The following is a 17,415-nucleotide window of genomic DNA, read 5'->3' on the forward strand; positions in this document are numbered from 1 at the left end:
CTCTCTTATCTTTGTCCCCTCTGTAGGAAACCCTCTGGATTTTACTTTTGTAACCRAAGCCAGGCAGAAGATGGAAGCTCACAAAGGACTGGGAACTGATGACTGTTTCCACCACCCAGATCCAAGAGTGGAGGCTGCTGCTCATCAGCAAGGTGTCTGTCTGCTTACTTTTTTCTAATAGCCTCTCTGTTGATCAACAAGGTACCTAGTATGCTTATTGAATCTGATATGGGAAGGACTAATATTTTCACCTACTGTTCATTTGATGCAAAAAACATTAGCTAACAAAGGGTGGCTACTTTAACACTAGTTTGGTTACTACATGATTCCATGTTTTATTTCATTCATCGTTTTGATGTCTTCATTATTATTCTACAATGTAGGAAAAAAATTAAATAAAGAAAAACCCTTGAATGAGTTGGTTGTGTCCAAAGTTTTGACTGGTAATGTATGTACTACATTAAAGATTAGAACTCATATCCTATGAATTTTAAGTACATTACCCTACTTACATGTTCAACCTTCAGCAGTCCTAGGAATCTATTCTTCTGATTAAATGAGAAACATTTCTTTGACTGTCTTTTGCCATCTCTGCAGACTTATCAGGCCTGCTGCGAAGTTTGGAGCGACATGTTCAGGCTTTGGCCAACACCAGCGACCCCTTGGTGTTGGTTTTTAGTGCTGGTTTGGCAGGAGARCTGGKGAAGGTTCACAGCCGCACCCTGAACACCCTGCTTCAAGACTCCAAGAAGCCCTTTGGCAGGGTCAGGAGCACCAACGAGCTGACCCACCCAGGCCCGGGACAGACTACTAGCCCTGAAGGACAGCTTGGGACGCAAAGATGACATCAGGGTCGTGAGTGTAGGAGCTCCATCCCTGGGACCCCTATGTTACTTCCTCCAGGCAGAGTGGGACGGACTGGTTGATGTGGTTTCCTACCTGCGCTCTGAGCTCAACCAGCCCATGCGAAACAGCAAGCCTACAGTCTCCTCTCTCCTGACCGTCTCAAGCCTGTTTCGCCTAGAGCAGAGCTGCTCAAGGCRTACCTATGTGATGAGGCCACCAGTGGTCCAACCAATGCCTACTGCCTTCTCCAAGGCCAGGGCCTTTCTGTGTGTGTGTTAATCAGGGAGGCTGCCCATGCCAAGCAGAGGGACATCAGCAACATCTCTCTGCATTTCCAGGTAGTCATCTCTAAACTGCCTCCCAAAGCTACCAGTACCACTCGTTCTTATTAGACCTACTAAAAATCACATTCCATTTATGAATTGCTGTTTCACCGTGTCTCACTAGGTGCTGAAACATCCCCAGCCTCTCTTCCCCTGAGCAGTGTGTTCTAGAACTGAGATGGGCACTGTGGGATACACGGCTAGGAGCCCTGCAGGACACGCTCTCTCTCCAGCCCTGCCTGCTCCCCCTCCTCTGGGTCAGAGCACGGGTGAGGAACACAGACACTGTCCAAGCCCCAGACAGCCCCCCCCTGCAACACCTCCTCCCTGGCCCCTCTATCTGGATGGAGAGCATGGGTATAGTAGATACTGGGAACTGGCTGAGAATAACATTATCACCSGTGTTCCTCTAGTGGCCAATCTAGATCCTGTGCCATGTACACTGAGATGAGTGAGGCCTGCGAATACCCTTTGAAACTAGACTGCAGAATGCAATGCTACGATTATGTTGAAGCACTTATAGACAGAGGTTTTTACAACAGACTTTACATGCTACATCTTATAAGAATGTTTCTTCTTGCTTTATAMATCTTAAATTATTGTGCATGATAAGACTTAATGCAATACAATTATTTTTTGATTTAATAAAAAATATACCAATGATGTCAACAACTTTTGAACATGTTTTCTCTTTGAAACAGACATTTGAAAGTCCACAAAAGGTTATTGACAATATCAACAATCCTTGATACATTGTTTGGGGGTCAAAAACACCAGCTCATCTATGAAAGTCATTTTACAGTTACATCCAGTAGAAGATACATTTTCTGTTACTGCCCTTCCTGCTTGACTTCTCTCCTKGGTGTGAATCCCAAATGGCACCCTATTCCCTATATAGTGCACTACCTTTGATCAGAGCCCCATGGGCCCTGTTCAAAAGTAGTGTAGTATAAAGGGTATAGAGTGCCATTTGGAACAGATGTTTGGAACTGTTTCTCCCATGTTCTCATCACCGTTGCCCTCATCGTTTCTTGTACAAACAAGGCCTCAGCTCCAGTCCTCCTGCCTTTACCCTCTCTGAAGCTTCTGCAATCTTTTCAAACTCAAAGGAGTAAAAGTGGCTATTCTCTGTGTCCTAAGGAGGGAGCAAAATGAATAAGGTAGGGTATTGTAAAGATTCATTTCTTAAAGCTAAAGATGCATTTCTTAAAGCTAAAGACAAAAACATGGCATTCCCAGTTTACTATGATTACTGCCTTACCTTTGTGACCAACTTGAATCCCAGGCTGGACAAAGCACCCATGAAGTTCCTCACATTCTCAAATCTACTTGCCACCTCTGCAATTTTCAGGATACCCCTGCAAAAAAATGACAAAGTGTTTTATTATTATTATTAGTGATGAAATAAACAGGGAAAATAAATGGGAACACCTTCTACTCCAGCATATTGACATATGGTAGCTCTGTTTTTCTGCACAATATATCTTACCCCATCACCAACACACGGTTAGCCTCAACTAGAAAATCCCCAAGGTTAGTCCCCATAAKAGAGAGACAGAATACAGCTATGTCCACAGTACCATCCTTGAGCGGTACCTGCAGACAGGTGRGACAACAATAGAAATCATACATCATTATTACATGAAAAACACTGCATAGTAAACAGGCATGGATGAAACAGATTCAGGATCAATGTAAAGTTGGACTCACATTAGCCATGTCGCAGACAGTTACACGGTCACAAATAGGTGCCAAGTCAAAACTGTGCACTTTGTTCTTCAAGCTAAGAGCAATTTTGCAGTCACCACAGCCAAAATCTGCCACTACCAGAGGCAGGCCTGAAATCMWCACAAATGGTCTTACMAAGAAAGCCACATGCTACTTCAATGTGGATTCCCTCACCCCAGAACTAATACAAGAAAAATACAAAAWCTATGCAAACAGACTTATTGCAAACACTGCAAGTATGTTAGGGTCAGATAGAAGCATAACACAACTCACTTGTGGCGTATGTAGGAGATGATGGCGTCGACAGGATTAGCTGGCCAGCGCTGGACCTGTGCCGTAAAGCCCCTGCCTCCGGTAGATGCTAAAGCCTGGGGGTCCTGTTTGAACATGCGTTTTGCCTCCCCATAGACGTGGTGTACAGAACCTCGTTAATTAGCGGAACTGCGCTGACTCCAAACGCTGCTCCATGCGGGACCTCAGAACAGTCGAGCGGTCTGCAGGAGCCTCTTTCACCTCCTCTGTGGTGCGTGTCTCCTCCTCCTGCTCTGCAGGAGCCTCTTTCACCTCTCTGTGGTGCGTGTCTCTCCTCCTGCTCTGCAGGAGCCTCTTTCACCTCCTCTGTGGTGCGTGTCTCCTCCTCCTGCTCTGCAGGAGCCTCTTTCACCTCCTCTGTGGTGCGTGTCTCCTCCTCCTGGTCTGCAGGAGCCTCTTTCACCTCCTCTGTGGTGCGTGTCTCCTCCTCCTGCTCTGCAGGAGCCTCTTTCACCTCCTCTGTGGTGCGTGTCTCCTCCTCCTGCTCTGCAGGAGCCTCTTTCACCTCCTCTGTGGTGCGTGTCTCCTCCTCCTGCTCTGCAGGAGCCTCTTTCACCTCCTCTGTGGTGCGTGTCTCCTCCTCCTGCTCTGCAGGTTGCCCTTTCTTTTTCCGGGCTCTGGCCATGGAGCATTCTCCTGAGCTTTTCTCTCCGCTGGTCCTGCCCTTTGCTCTCGTCCCGTTTCCTCCTCTTACTGCCGGGCGGCTCCACATGCTGCTCCTTCCTAACCACCTGCTGAGGTTTCTCCTCTGTCTTTAACTCTTTACCTAGTGGAACTGCTTTTTCTTGAATGCTCCCCTTTGTCTTTTTCTCTGACAAGTTGTTATTGTTTTGGACTGTTACTGTGCCTGGAGTGGAAGCAATCTCATTGAAAGTCGTCTCTTTTCCCTCTGGGACCTTTTTCCTTTTCTGTGTTTCACGCTCACCCCCTTTCTGCTCTTTGTATGGCGTTGTGTCTGTACAACCACTGTTTCCCTGTTCACACCAGAAGCTGTTTTTGGGCCATCTTCTGTATCCCTTTGCACAGTGGTCTCTGCTTTTGTGTTTTTTGGGGGGGTGGTATTCTCTCCATTTTTTATTTGTTTTTACATTTCTTCATCTTGTTTTTCCATTGCTTTCGTTTTAATCTCTCAATCTCAGCATCTGTTGCAGCTTTTCCTTGTTTACTACCACCCATAATGGACTCTGTATTCTTTACCTTTTTGAACCCTAGGAAATAGAGAAAACCTCAAACCTCTTTTCAACTTAAGACAATCAATTGACAGTTGTGCTTGTGAAACTCACCTGCGTTTATTGGTTTCTTTGCTTTTATTGGCTTTTTAGCTACAGGCACTGCAGTCTCCTCAGCACACAAATCTCCACTGTCCTTATCGGTCTCTTCTCCTGAAGCAGCTACTTTCTTGCGTCCTCTTTTGCTTCTTTTCTTCTTCCTCTTGGTGTGTGGTGTCAGTATGGCCTCTGTTTCGCTGTCACTGCCTGTTTCCCGAGGGGCACCATTGCTCTTGCTCCAGTTTGGTACTGACCCCAGTGTTTGGAGGATCCATAACAAACTCTTCTTCCCAACACATTTTGTCTGTTCGGGAAAGGAGAATGAAGGTGTCAAATTAAATACCATGGGAAAACCAAAATTCAACCCTCTATTTGAATATGTGGTCACTGGCAACGTGAGTTATGCCTGGCTTGCTAGCTACATATGTACATTTAATTATAAAGAAAATTGAGATGGCTGCTCACCGTGATATTGGTGCTGTCAGACAGTTTGAAACTGCTGATGACCGTCTTGGTCAGAGCTTTGGCTTCTGGGTCATCGTTCCACTCATCCTCCTCAGCGAACATGCTTGACCAGCGCTGTACGTTAACTAACCGTAATGCATTACGTGAACAGGTAAAAAAGAACGCACGTGTATTAGAATAAATGGTCTCTAGACTAGTGTGGTGCTTTCCGGTACTGGCAGTAGATTCCAGAAAATATGAAATCAACGCTAACCTGCTTCTAGATTGAACAAGCTAGAGTTATATCAGACATTATGGTATTTAGCAGCCATACGTCAAAACTGCTAGCAACATTCATTCCAATACAGCAACTTCACTCACCTGTCAGATTACTTATCAACACGATATGTTAACGGACTTAATTGAATCGATCAAATGTGGAGGTTTAGAAGGTTATCTGTGGATATTGCCAATTTTTTGTTAAGCCACGTTTGGCTCGCAAATTGACGGTCCAAAACAAGCGCATGTGAATGACGCAAGTCTCTCCGCAAAGGATGATGGGACATGAGTCTTATTTGGTTTGTAAGGCTACCAATGGAGGACACAAAAATACGTTTTAAAAAATCATGAAGCAATGGCAGTTACGAAATGAACCTTTATTTTATAAAAGGCAACGATGTACAAAATAAAGTGCCTGTGATTGTTCTCCTGTTTTCTAATGTGCTGATTTGACAACAATGTTGGGTGACATATTGACAAACTGTATGTAATTCTGTAACTGTCCCAGAACCAGAAGAGAATGGAGGACCCCCACTGGCAAAATGTACTCTCATGACAAAAACGTTGATTGGTATGAAACTAAAAAAGAAATATACCACTAAAAGAGAACATAGCATAAAACATCTGCAGTACTAGACATTTGATATGACTAGGATTCGTTATCTGCACCTAGTCCATTATTAATGTACATTTAAATATAATATTTAGCAGACACTTTTATCCAAAGTGACTTACAGTCATGCATACATACATTTTACACATGCGTGGTCCCAGGAATTGGACCCATTACCCTAGCGTTACAAGCGCCATGCTTTACAAACTGAGCTACAAAGGACAATATTTGACCCTCAACTCTCAGACTCCTGTGTTGTAAAACATTGTTTTGAACATCGCCTGTGCAGTTTATTATAACAGACAGACTTTTAACCCCTGAGTGGAGATTCTTCTGTCCTGGTCAGTCCAATAACGGAGTCCTTCTTCCCCTGAGGATAAGTGTCCAATGTCCTCCTCCCTCACAGTGCTTTGCCTTGTTGCCGCTCCTGTTTTCTCTGTAGGTAGCGAGCACGGGCATTGTTCACTGAGCTTTCATCATTCTGTTTCTCCAGTTTCTTGAATGCGTCTTCAGCAGACCTCTCTGGAATAAACCAAACACACATAATGACTATTAGATTGTCAAGAACAAAACGAGCATACAAAGCATACAAATCACCTTGGGGCCTGGCTTGATCAGAAAAGGCACTACAGTAACTTATCTTGTCCAATAGGAATGCTCAATTACGTTTTCCATTTAAAAAACCTTTTCCCCATTAGACGTTTTTTTATGAGACCTGTACTGTATATAATAAAGGAGCAGCTACAGAAACAAATGTTATACAATTCCTTCTATACCAGTAAATTCATGCGCATCACCAGAGCCCATCAAACACCTATTTGCCTTTTAGCTGCTTCCTTGGTCTCCCACTTGGCCACCTCCTCTCTGGCCACACTGCTCAGCTCTTACACATCCACCTCATGGAGCATAGGAATCATGGAAGATCACCAGTCCAGCTGGTCCTCCTGGTCAAAGAGCTATGGGGGAGGGGGAGTCAGGTTAACATGCAGGAGAGATGGGGATTGATGTGCAATATGCATTTTGGGGATTTTATGGATTGTTCTGAAGTGATCAGAATATAGTCCTGGAAGTCTTTACCGTTGATGATGGATGAATGTGAACCATGGATCTGTGCCCATACATTGTCCAAAACACCTTCCCAACTGACCTGGATAACATTTCAGTTATCTTTCTTGACTTTTTAACATTTCTAGGATAAAAGCCGTACCTTCTTGCCACGTTGGTGAAGTAACCAGTGCATAGACATCTCCTGAACAGCTCACTCTTATTACCATCAAACTTCTCCATAGGGAAATTTCTCTTCTGGAAACAACGGACATACCCTGACTATAAATCTGTACATACGTGCTCAGAGCTTCACATCATAGTTTTAGCTACACAAAAACGAATAAGATAAGTAAATAAACAAACAACAAACTGACCTGTTGTATTTGTAGGAGGATCTCTCTGAGCTGGGTCTCCACGCTGACGGCTGACTTTAGCGCCCTCCGGTGTATATAGTTGTCTTTACATCACGCTGACGGGGCATCACAACAAGTAGGCAGCAAAACAAGCTCACGTTAGATGGAGACCCATGAACATGAATGCAGTGAATATAATGTATCTTATTAAATACATTAAGAGGAGTTAAGTTTCTATACCTGGCCTTGCCCTTCTCAAACACACTGAGCAACATGGTGAAGTCATTACAGCTGCCCTTCTGCACTCCCAACGGCCTGTGCTTCTGATCTGCCTCCTGCTTCTCTGGATGGCCTGCAGAGAGAGAAATGCCAAACATTTAGATTATAACTATGACTTGGGATTATGTCTCACTGAAATCCAATGGAATAAAACGGTAAAGGCCATGATGTATACATGTGTATTTCTGACATAACCACATCTTCATTGGCTAAACCGAGGCCTCATGCCGTTATTCTCCACCTGGTCTGATGAAAATGTTCTCCACAGACAGCATGGTAGCTACAGGCAGCAGGAGGTTCCTCAAAGCCCAGGGAGGCAGCCTGGAGCAGGGCCCGGGTCAGCCCTGGGGGCAGGGGGAACTCTACCATCAGCTCATCCAGCTGGGTCACTTTACCTCTCCCACAGACACCACACAGGGGAGGGGGATATTGATAAGAGCTAACAAGAGCTATTAAAAAGATTGAGTCGTGATAGTCATGAAGAACTGCCAAAACTGTATTTGGTAGGTTCCCTCTGTTCTTGATAGTGAAAACAGCAGAGTTGTATCCCTATGTGGTTGTAGATGTATCTGGTGGAGATTAGTATAAGCAATGACAGATGTACACGAATATACAGTATGTCTATATCTCTCACCTGTCGATGGCGTCACATTGGTAAAGCCGTTTCAATGCTTCTAGGATGAACCTCTCCTCTGGATGGTCCAGGTAAGGGAACCTTAAGAGGGACACACCAAGCAACCATGGCCTCAAATGACTTGTTGGATTGTATTGTATTATCAACAGTCTTGAAAAACGGACACTGGTTTCTCTGAGCACTTGAGGAAGTGGAGCTGTACCTACCTGATGACATCATGAGCTCCCAGTGTGTGAGTGTGAGGATAACAGCGGTGAGACTGGTCCTCTGGATCTCTGGAACGGTGTACTCATGCATGCACCTATCCCAGAACTCCTGACTGTAGTAAGTCCCGGCGGAGGTTCTCCCTGCCCGGCCTGCTCTCTGCAGGGCCTCGCTCCTATAACACCATACAACATCACAGTCTTGTTCATTAGGCACAAAACAAAAGGAAGCAGACAAACAGGGACTTCCGGGAATACTTTGAAATCAGAACCACTTCGAGGATGTCCATGCCAACCCTTGAGTTATGGTTGAGTTGCTTCACTAACTCACTGTCAACAATATACCTGCAGTGAGCAAATTACAGTCATGAAATTTGAGGCCTTGCATTCTGTGATGGATAAAAACAGCTCTATGCAGTCATGTCATGACTTTATTCTTTTGATTTAGCAAGCAAATTACATGCTAAACTGTGTCCACTTGAGTGTAATCTGTTTTTCTATATGTGAATGTCACAGTGAGGGGTACTCAGACAGTGCCGGAATCCTTACCAGTGGGCATAGATCTGTACAGTGGCAGGATCAGCAGCTCTTCCACTTTACGGTCCTGCACATCGTAACAGTGGTCTACGAATTCAGCCTTCTCATACAGCATGTCACAGGCCTTCTCAATTTCAGACTGCCCTGTTATAAACAGTTGTATCGAAAAAATATGAACCTGTAATCAGTACATTCATATTTTGGAGATTATCATTAGGTTTACCTGTTAGAAACATAAGGATATCTCCAGCCATCTCACTTGTGTGTACATCCAATTCCACCTTGATAACCTGTAACAACATACTCAATGTCACGTTCCTGACCTATTTTTATGTTATTTTGATTATTGTTTAGTTGGTCAGGGCGTGAGTTGGGGTGGGCATTGTATGTTGTGTGTGTTTTGGTTAGTCTATGGGTGTTGTATTGTGTATGGGATAGAGTTTGTTAGGTTGTCTAGTTATGTCTATGGCTGCCTAGATTGGGTCTCAATCAGAGACAGCTGTCATTCATTTGTCTCTGATTGGGAGCCATATTTAAGGTAGCCATAGGCAGTAGGCTTTTGTGGGTAGTTGTCTTGTTTAACGTTTGTTGCTTGTCTGGGCACTTGCGTTATTTAGCTTCACGATCATTTGTTGTTTTGTTTGTTTGTAATAGTGTTTTCGTTTCATGTTCATCTTCGTTCGTTTAATTAAAAGAAGATGGCTTATTTTCCTCATGCTGCGTTTTGGTCCGTCTCTCCTCCACACGATCGTGACACTCAAAGTTTTCCCCCATATTTCTTCCCCATACATACAGTAGAGACAATATACTGTACCAGTCAAAAGTTTGGACACACCTACTCATTCATGGGGTTTTCTTTATTTTTACTATTTTCTAAATTGTAAAATAATACTGAAGATATCAAAACTATGTAATAACATATATGGAATCATGTAGTAACTAAAAAAGTGTTAAACCAATCAAAATATGTTTTATATTTGAGATTGATCAAAGTAGCAGCCCTTTGCCTTGATGACAGCTTTGCACACTCTTGGCATTCTCTCTACGAGCTTCACCTGGAATGCTTTTCCAACAGTCTTGAAGGAGTTCCCGCACTTGTTGTGTCACGACTTCCGCCGAAGTTGGTCCCTCTCCTTGTTCGGGCGGCGTTCGACGGTCGCAGTCGCCAACCTTCTAGCCATCGCTGATCCTTTGGTTTTGTCTTGTCTTGTATCACACCTGGTTCCAATCCCATTCATTACATGTTGTGTATTTAACCCTCTGTTTCCCCTCATTGTCCTTGTCGGTGATTGTTTGTTTGTAAGCTTTGTGCAAGATATGTTCTGGTGTGCGACAGGTTTTGCTCAGTTTTAATACCAAGTTCGATCTCCTGCGCCTGACTTCCCTGCCACCAGCACGCACCCTTACAGAATCACCGACCCAGTATGGAGTCAGCAGGTGCAGGTACCCCGGTTATAGGGGTGGAGGAGCACGTCCGGGAGCACGCAGCAATGCTTCACCATCTTGGCATCGCCATGGACCGCGTTGTCCAGACTATGGACCGCTGGGAGAGACAGGGAGTTCTTCCAGCGCCTCCACCAGCACAACCGGGGTCTTCTCTGGGCTCCCCTTTTCCACCTGGTTCCAGTGGGATTTGTCTCTCCCTGCCCCAGGAGTACGACGGAGAGGCTGTGAACTGCCAGGGGTTCCTGCTTCAACTGGAGCTATACCTGGCCACCGTTCACCCGGCTCCATCGGGCCGTGAGAGGGTGTCTGCCCTCATCTCGTGCCTCACCGGGAAATCCCTGGAGTGGGCCAATGCCGTGTGGAGAGAGGGAGATGCGGCGTTGGACCAGTTTGAGGAGTTCACCCGCCCGAGGGTAGAGCAGCGGGTGAGCACCTCTTCCATCTGAGGCAGGAGTCGAGGAGCGCCCAGGAGTTCGCCCTGGAGTTTAGGACCCTGGCTGTCAGCAAGGGATGGAGCGACAGGGCCCTGATCGACCATTACCGCTGAAGTCTGCGCGAGGACGTCCGTCGGGAGTTGGCCGAACCCTCACGTTCGACCAGCTGGTGGACTTGTCCATCCGGCTGGACAACCTGCTGGCTACCCGCGGACGTTCTGATCGGCGTCCGGTGGTTCCATCCTCCCGCACCCCCTCTCCGATACCCATGGAGCTGGGAGGGGCGGTGCGCAGGGAGACCGGAGGGGGTTCCCGCTCGTGCACCATCTGTGGCCGCAGAGGTCACACTGCCGGTCGGTGCCGGGTTGGTTCCTCTGGGGATTGAGGCAGCAGGCAGGGCGCTCTGGCATCACCCCAGGTGAGCCGGCACCATTCTCACCCAGAGCCCTCTGTTGCACAGATGTTTGTTTGTCACTTTCCCTGAGTTTTCCCCGAATTCCCAGCATAAGGCGCTCGTCGATTCAGGCGCGGCTGGGAATTTTATTGACAGAGCTTTAGCCCATAGTTTAGGGATCCCTATCATTCCCGTGGATGTGCCTTTAACCCGTTCACACATTAGATAGTCGACCATTAGGGTCAGGGTGGATTAGGGAGGTCACCGCTCCTTTGGGCATGGTGACGCAGGGGGGTCATACGGAGAGAATTAATCTCTCCCTTATTGACTCTCCTGCGTTTCCCGTGGTGCTGGGCCTACCCTGGTTAGCTTGTCATAACCCCACTGTTTCTTGGCCACAGAGGGCTCTCAAGGGGTGGTCGCGAGAGTGCTCAGGTAGGTGTTTAAGGGTTTCTGTTGGTGCTACTATGGTGGAGAGTCCAGACCAGGTCTCCACCGTGCGCATTCCCCCTGAATATGCCTATTTGGCTCTCGCCTTCTACAAAAAGAAGGCAACTCAATTATCACCTCATCGAKGGGGCGGTTGTGCGATAGTTCTCCTGGTAGACGCTGCACTTCCCAGGAGTCATGTGTATCCCCTCTCACAGGCGGAGACGGAGGCTATGGAAACATATGTCTCCAAACCCCTGCGTCAGGGGTACATTCGGTCCTCCACTTCACCCGCCTCCTCGAGTTTCTTTTTTGTGAAGAAGAAGGAGGGAGGTCTGCGCCCATGTATTGACTGTCGGGGTCTGAATCAGATCACTGTGAGGTATAGTTACCCGCTTCCTCTCATAGCCACAGCGATAGAGTCAATGCACAGGGCACGCTTCTTCACCAAATTAGATCTCAGGAGCGCTTACAACCTGGTGCATATCCGAGAGGGAGATGAGTGGTCATGCCGTACGGGTTGATGAATGCGCCATCAGTCTTCCAAGCCTTTGTAGACAAGATTTTCAGGGACCTGCATGGGCAGGGTGTAGTGGTGTATATTGATGACATTTTGATGTACTCCGCTACACGCGCCGAGCATGTGTCCCTGTTGCGCAGAGTGCTTGGTCACCTGTTGGAGCATGACCTGTATGTCAAGGCTGAGAAATGCCTGTTCTTCCAACAGTCCGTCTCCTTCCTAGGGTATCGCATTTCTACCTCGGGGGTGGCGATGGAGAGTGACCGCATTGCAGCCGTGAGTAATTGGCCGACTCCCACCACGGTAAAGGAGGTGCAGCGGTTCTTAGGGTTTGCCAACTACTACCAGAGGTTTATCCGGGGTTTTGGTCAGGTAGCGGCTCCCATTACCTCACTGCTGAAGGGGGGCCCGGTGCGCTTGCAGTGGACAGCTGAGGCGGACAGGGCTTTTAGTCACCTGAGGGCTCTGTTTACCTTGACTCACGTGCTGGCCCATCCGGATCCATCTTTGGCATTCATAGTGGAGATGGACGCATCCGAGGCTGGGATAGGAGCTGTGCCTTCTCAGCGCTCGGGTACGCCACTGAAGCTCCGTCCCTGTGGCTTCTTCTCAAAGAAGCTCAGCCCGGCGGAGCGAAACTATGACGTGGGGGACCAGGAGTTGTTGGCTGTCGTCAAGGCCTTGAAGGTGTGGAGACATTGGCTTGAGGGGGCTAGACACCCTTTTCTCATCTGGACTGACCACCGCAATCTGGAGTACATCCGGGCAGCTCGCCAGGCAAGGTGGGACATTTTTTTCACCCGTTTTGTGTGTTACCCTTTCTTACAGACCAGGCTCCCAGAACGGGAAGGCAGACACATTGTCCCGGCTGTATGACACAGAGGAGCAGCCCTTGGATSCCACTCCCATACTCCCCACCTCCTGCGGTTATCATCCGTTCACCTACTCGGTGTCTCACAAAGACACGGCGGTTGGAACCAAAAATCTCAAATTTGGACTCAGACCAAAGGACAGATTTCCACCTGTCTAATGTCCATTGCTCGTGTTTCTTGTCCCAAGCAAGTCTCTTCTTCTTATTGGTGTCTTTTAGTAGTGGTTTCTTTGCAGCAATTCAAACGCAAAGGCCTGATTCATGCAGTCTCTTCTGAACAGTTGATGTTGAGATGTGTCTGTTACTTGAACTCTATGAAGCATTTATTTGGGCTGAAATCTGAGGTGCAGTTAATTGCCGATTTCTTAGGCTGGTAACTCTGATGAGCTTATCCTCTGCAGCAGAGGTAACTCTGGGTCTTCCTTTCCTGTGGCGGTACTCATGAGAGCCAGTTTCATCATAGCACTTGCTGGTTTTTGCGACTGCACTTGAAGAAACTTTCAAAGTTCTCGTAATTTTCCGGAATGACTGACCTTCATGTCTTAAAGTAATGATGACTGTTGTTTCTGTTTTCTTATTTGAGCTTGCCATAATATGGGCTTGGTCTTTTACCAAATAGGGCTATCTTCTGTTTACCAACCCTAGCTTGTCACAACACAACTGATTGGCTCAAATGCATTAAGAAGGAAAGAAATTCCACAAATGAACTTTTAACAAGGCAGACCTGTTAATTGAAATGCATTCCAGGTGACCACCTCATGAGGCTGGTTGAGAGAATGCCAAGAGTACAAAGCTGTCATCAAGGCAAAGGGTGGCTACTAAAAATCTAAAATCTCAAATATATTTTGATTTGTTTATCACTTTTTTGGTTACTACATGATTCCATATGTGTTATTTCATAGTTTTGATGTCTTCACTATTATTCTATGAATGTAGAAAATAGTAAAAATAAAGAAAAACTATTGAATTAGTAGGTGTGTTCAAACCTTTTCTGCCAGTTTGCAAAAGCATTATTTGGTGATTGGCAATTTGGCGTGCATACAGTTAAGCGTTTAGACTTCTGCACTAATACCAGATAGGTTTTTCTTTCATTATTTTAGGCTAAATGTAGACTATATAAATTGCACAATAATTATACATTCATGGATTTTTTAAGATATTGTTTCTCTTTATTCAACCCGCCCGCCCTTCAGCCATACAATATTTAATGACCCTAAACCCATCCGCCCCGTGGATATCTACCGGGACTGCGGGTTATGAGCCAACCTGCCATCACTAGCTGAGTTTAAATGAGCTAAATCCTGGGGTGGTACAATCACTGAATTTATTCATTATCATACATCATACTAACAGTTGGCCTATGTCAGTAAAAGCAAGCTCACTCCCTACCTCTTTAACGTAAACAGAGCTCTCTGTACCAGCCAAACTTGGAGGTGACAGGGAAGGTTCTTCCAGGGATGGTGAAGACAGAACAGCCTGCCAGGAACACAGAGAGCTTGTCTGTCTCCAGGGTGTCTGACATTACCACCACCTTCAGGGGGACAGAGCAACCCTTAGAGGCCTTATCTGGACTGGAGAGGGTCGGCTTCAACAGACCCAGCAAAATGTCCTAAAGTAAAACACATATTATATAACCGTTTACAATCTGGGATTTGTTTTTAAGCAAAACAGCAGCCCCACCACTTGCTTTGGTATACAACTGAGGGATGGAGTTGGGGATATAATCAGATTACTGTTTTGAAGTAGTTGCCTCTACTACTGACCGTGTTAAGGCTCCTCTCATAGGCTTCATTCAAAATGACCACACTGTACTGAGACAGAACAGGGTCTGCCAGGATCTCTCTCAGCAGACAGCCGTCTGTCATGTACTTTACCAGCGTGTCCTGACAACACACACATCTCCTTTCAGAGACACACATTTGCTGATATACACAACACTCTAATTCCCTTCACATTTCAGCGACAATACGTAGACCTATAGAACACTTTCAAGATGTCTAACACACAAGCGTATCTAATAATTTATGTGAAGTATCACTTTGAGCAGTCTAGTACAGTGTTTCCCAACCCTGGTCCTCGAGCACCCCTAACAGTAAAATATTTGATTGTATCCCTGGACAGGCACACCTGATCTAACTTGTCAACTAATCATCAAGCCCTCAATAAGTTGAATGACGTGTTTGTCCAGGACTACAATGAACATGTGAACTGTTGGGTGACTCAAAGACCAGAGTTGGGAAACACTGATCCAGTAGGCAGGTGTCTTGGAGCTCTTTCACCTGTGTCGTGCAGTCATCGAAGCACATATCCAACCTCTCTACCCAGACTAAAGTGCATCTCCTGTGATACCCTCTGGGCTACAGTGATGGCTGCTACTCTCCGAGGCTGGGTGATGCCAATCTTGCTATTACTCCAAAATCCTACATAATTAATACAAGTTTACACCTATCCAAACCTTTCAGACCTCTCTATAAGGGCATCTCATAGACAAATGATATAATAAAGGGTATAGAGGTTTGGGGTCAATTTTGAATTCTGTACACAGGTCCTATGGGGACGTTGAGTCGTTTTCCCACTGCCAGTCTCGCCAGTGACAACCAAGAATGAATTGTCTTTGACAGCCTGTTGAAGTTTGGCCTTATGTTGATAGATCGGCAGGTTCTATGATTCGTCGGAAATCTCCCTTGATATCCCGCTCTGTCCTTTTCAACATGATGGACTCTATTGTTGTTCAACTATGCGAAGGGGAATGATGACAATAGCTGGTTCCAATAACTTATATTACACATATACACTAACAAAGAGTAAACACATAACTGCTTACTTATATAGAGTTGTAGGTCTGATTCTCCGCCACAATATTCTAACTTTTAGGTCGTAAAGATTCCAAGTTACACACGTTTCTGTCGGCAAACGATGAAACACAGCGACTTCCGGATACAATGCATTCTACGTTTTCATTGGTCCCTGTCGTGGCCAAATACCCTGACGTTTACTGTAAGCCGCTCTCCATGTCTGAAAAGTCCCTGCAGAAGTATTGCCTTTATGCACAATTTTCGACTATTAAATGGAATAATATGCAATAATTGATGACAAAACGTACAATTGCATAAACACACAAGGGTTCGATTGTTACAATGAGCCAATTTTGTAAGTCTTTTATTACAGTAAATGTACAGATAAGAGATGTTCAGGGGCTGAGTCACTGGCTTACTGGTGCTCTTCCATGCCGTCCCTAGGAGGGGTGAGTCACTTGAGTGGGTTGAGTCACTGACGTGATCTTCCTGTCTGCCGGGTGGAGATTATAAAGAAAATGCGCCAAGATGTTCAATGTTCATCAGATGACAGCAGGGTCAATATAATAATAATTACAGTGGTTGTCGAGGGTGGCAACAGGTCTCAGCACGTAGGGTAAATGTCAGTTGGCTTTTCTTAGCCGATCATTCGAGTATCTTACGCTCCTGCTGTCTCTAGAGAGTTTGAAAACAGCAGTCTGGGAACAGGTAGAGTCCGGTGAACAGGTCAGAGGGGGGGTTGGGTGGGGGGGGGGGTTTTCATAGCCACAGGCAAGAACAGTTGGAAACTGGGCGCAGCAACGGAGGTGGAACTGGGGACACGTAAAGGAGTCATGAGGCATGGTAAGTCCACATGAGGCATGGAGCATGAGGCATGTTGATTAGTCAATGAGGCATGGTAGTCATGAGGCATGGTTAGTCATCTGAGGCATGGCTAGTTGCAGGACATTGGTCCATTCATGAGGCATGGTAGTACTGAACGGCATGGTAGTCATGAGGCATGGTTAGTCATGAGGCATGGTAGTCATGAGGCATGGTAGTCACTGAGGCATGGTAGTCATGAGGCCATGGTAGTCATAGGAGGCATGGTAGTCTTATGAAAAGGCATCGGTAGTCATGAGGCATGGATTCCATGAGGCAATGGGTAGTCATGAGGCAGGTCAAGTCAGCATAGGCAGTGTAGTGACCATGAGGCATGGGTAGCAATGGAGGACTAGATAGGATTGGGGTAGTCATGAGGCTGGTAAGTTCAGGGTAGGGTTCATGAGGCATGGTAGTCATGAGGATGGTAAGTCAATGAGGCATACAGGTAGTCATGAGGCAATGGTAGTACATAGAGGCAAAAAATGGTAGGTCAACATGCAGGATGGTAGTACATGAGGGCAGGTAGTAAAAAACATGAGGCAAGAATGGTAGTAACTAGAGAGCAAATGGTAGTAACACATGAGGCATGGTAGTAAACATTTATGAAATTGAGGCCAATGTCCTAGGAGGGCAGATTGAGAGGAAGAGCGAGAGAGAGGAAGAGAGATGAGAAGAGAGAGAGAGAGAGAGAAGAGTAGAAGAAGAGAGAAATGTAGAGCAGAAGATGAGAGAAGATGAGAAAGAAGAGAGAGAGAGAGTTAGAGAAGAGAGAAGAGAAAATGACCAGAAGAAGAGG

The 17,415-nt window shown here is 45.9% G+C and overlaps 1 protein-coding gene and 1 pseudogene across 1 annotated transcript; both read right to left on the reverse strand.

Annotated features, from left to right (window-relative positions):
• Positions 1-1,728: 1,728 nt before the first annotated feature.
• LOC112067900 (ribosomal RNA-processing protein 8-like) lies at positions 1,729-5,504 on the reverse strand. Its single transcript, XM_070437278.1, is given in 13 exon segments — positions 1,729-2,304; positions 2,431-2,527; positions 2,659-2,765; positions 2,880-3,027; positions 3,171-3,303; positions 3,306-3,332; positions 3,335-3,452; positions 3,809-4,158; positions 4,161-4,286; positions 4,289-4,417; positions 4,493-4,781; positions 4,943-5,067; positions 5,303-5,504. Coding segments are annotated over 12 exon segments (1,740 nt in total). The 5' UTR covers positions 5,045-5,067; positions 5,303-5,504; the 3' UTR covers positions 1,729-2,190.
• Positions 5,505-5,959: 455 nt separating this feature from the next.
• The window catches only part of LOC111956746 (probable ATP-dependent RNA helicase DHX40), an 11,662-nt pseudogene continuing 206 nt past the window's right edge, over positions 5,960-17,415 (reverse strand).

This window comes from Salvelinus sp. IW2-2015, linkage group LG4p, assembly GCF_002910315.2.
Source record: "Salvelinus sp. IW2-2015 linkage group LG4p, ASM291031v2, whole genome shotgun sequence".
In the NCBI taxonomy this organism is placed as follows: Eukaryota; Metazoa; Chordata; class Actinopteri; order Salmoniformes; family Salmonidae; genus Salvelinus; species Salvelinus sp. IW2-2015.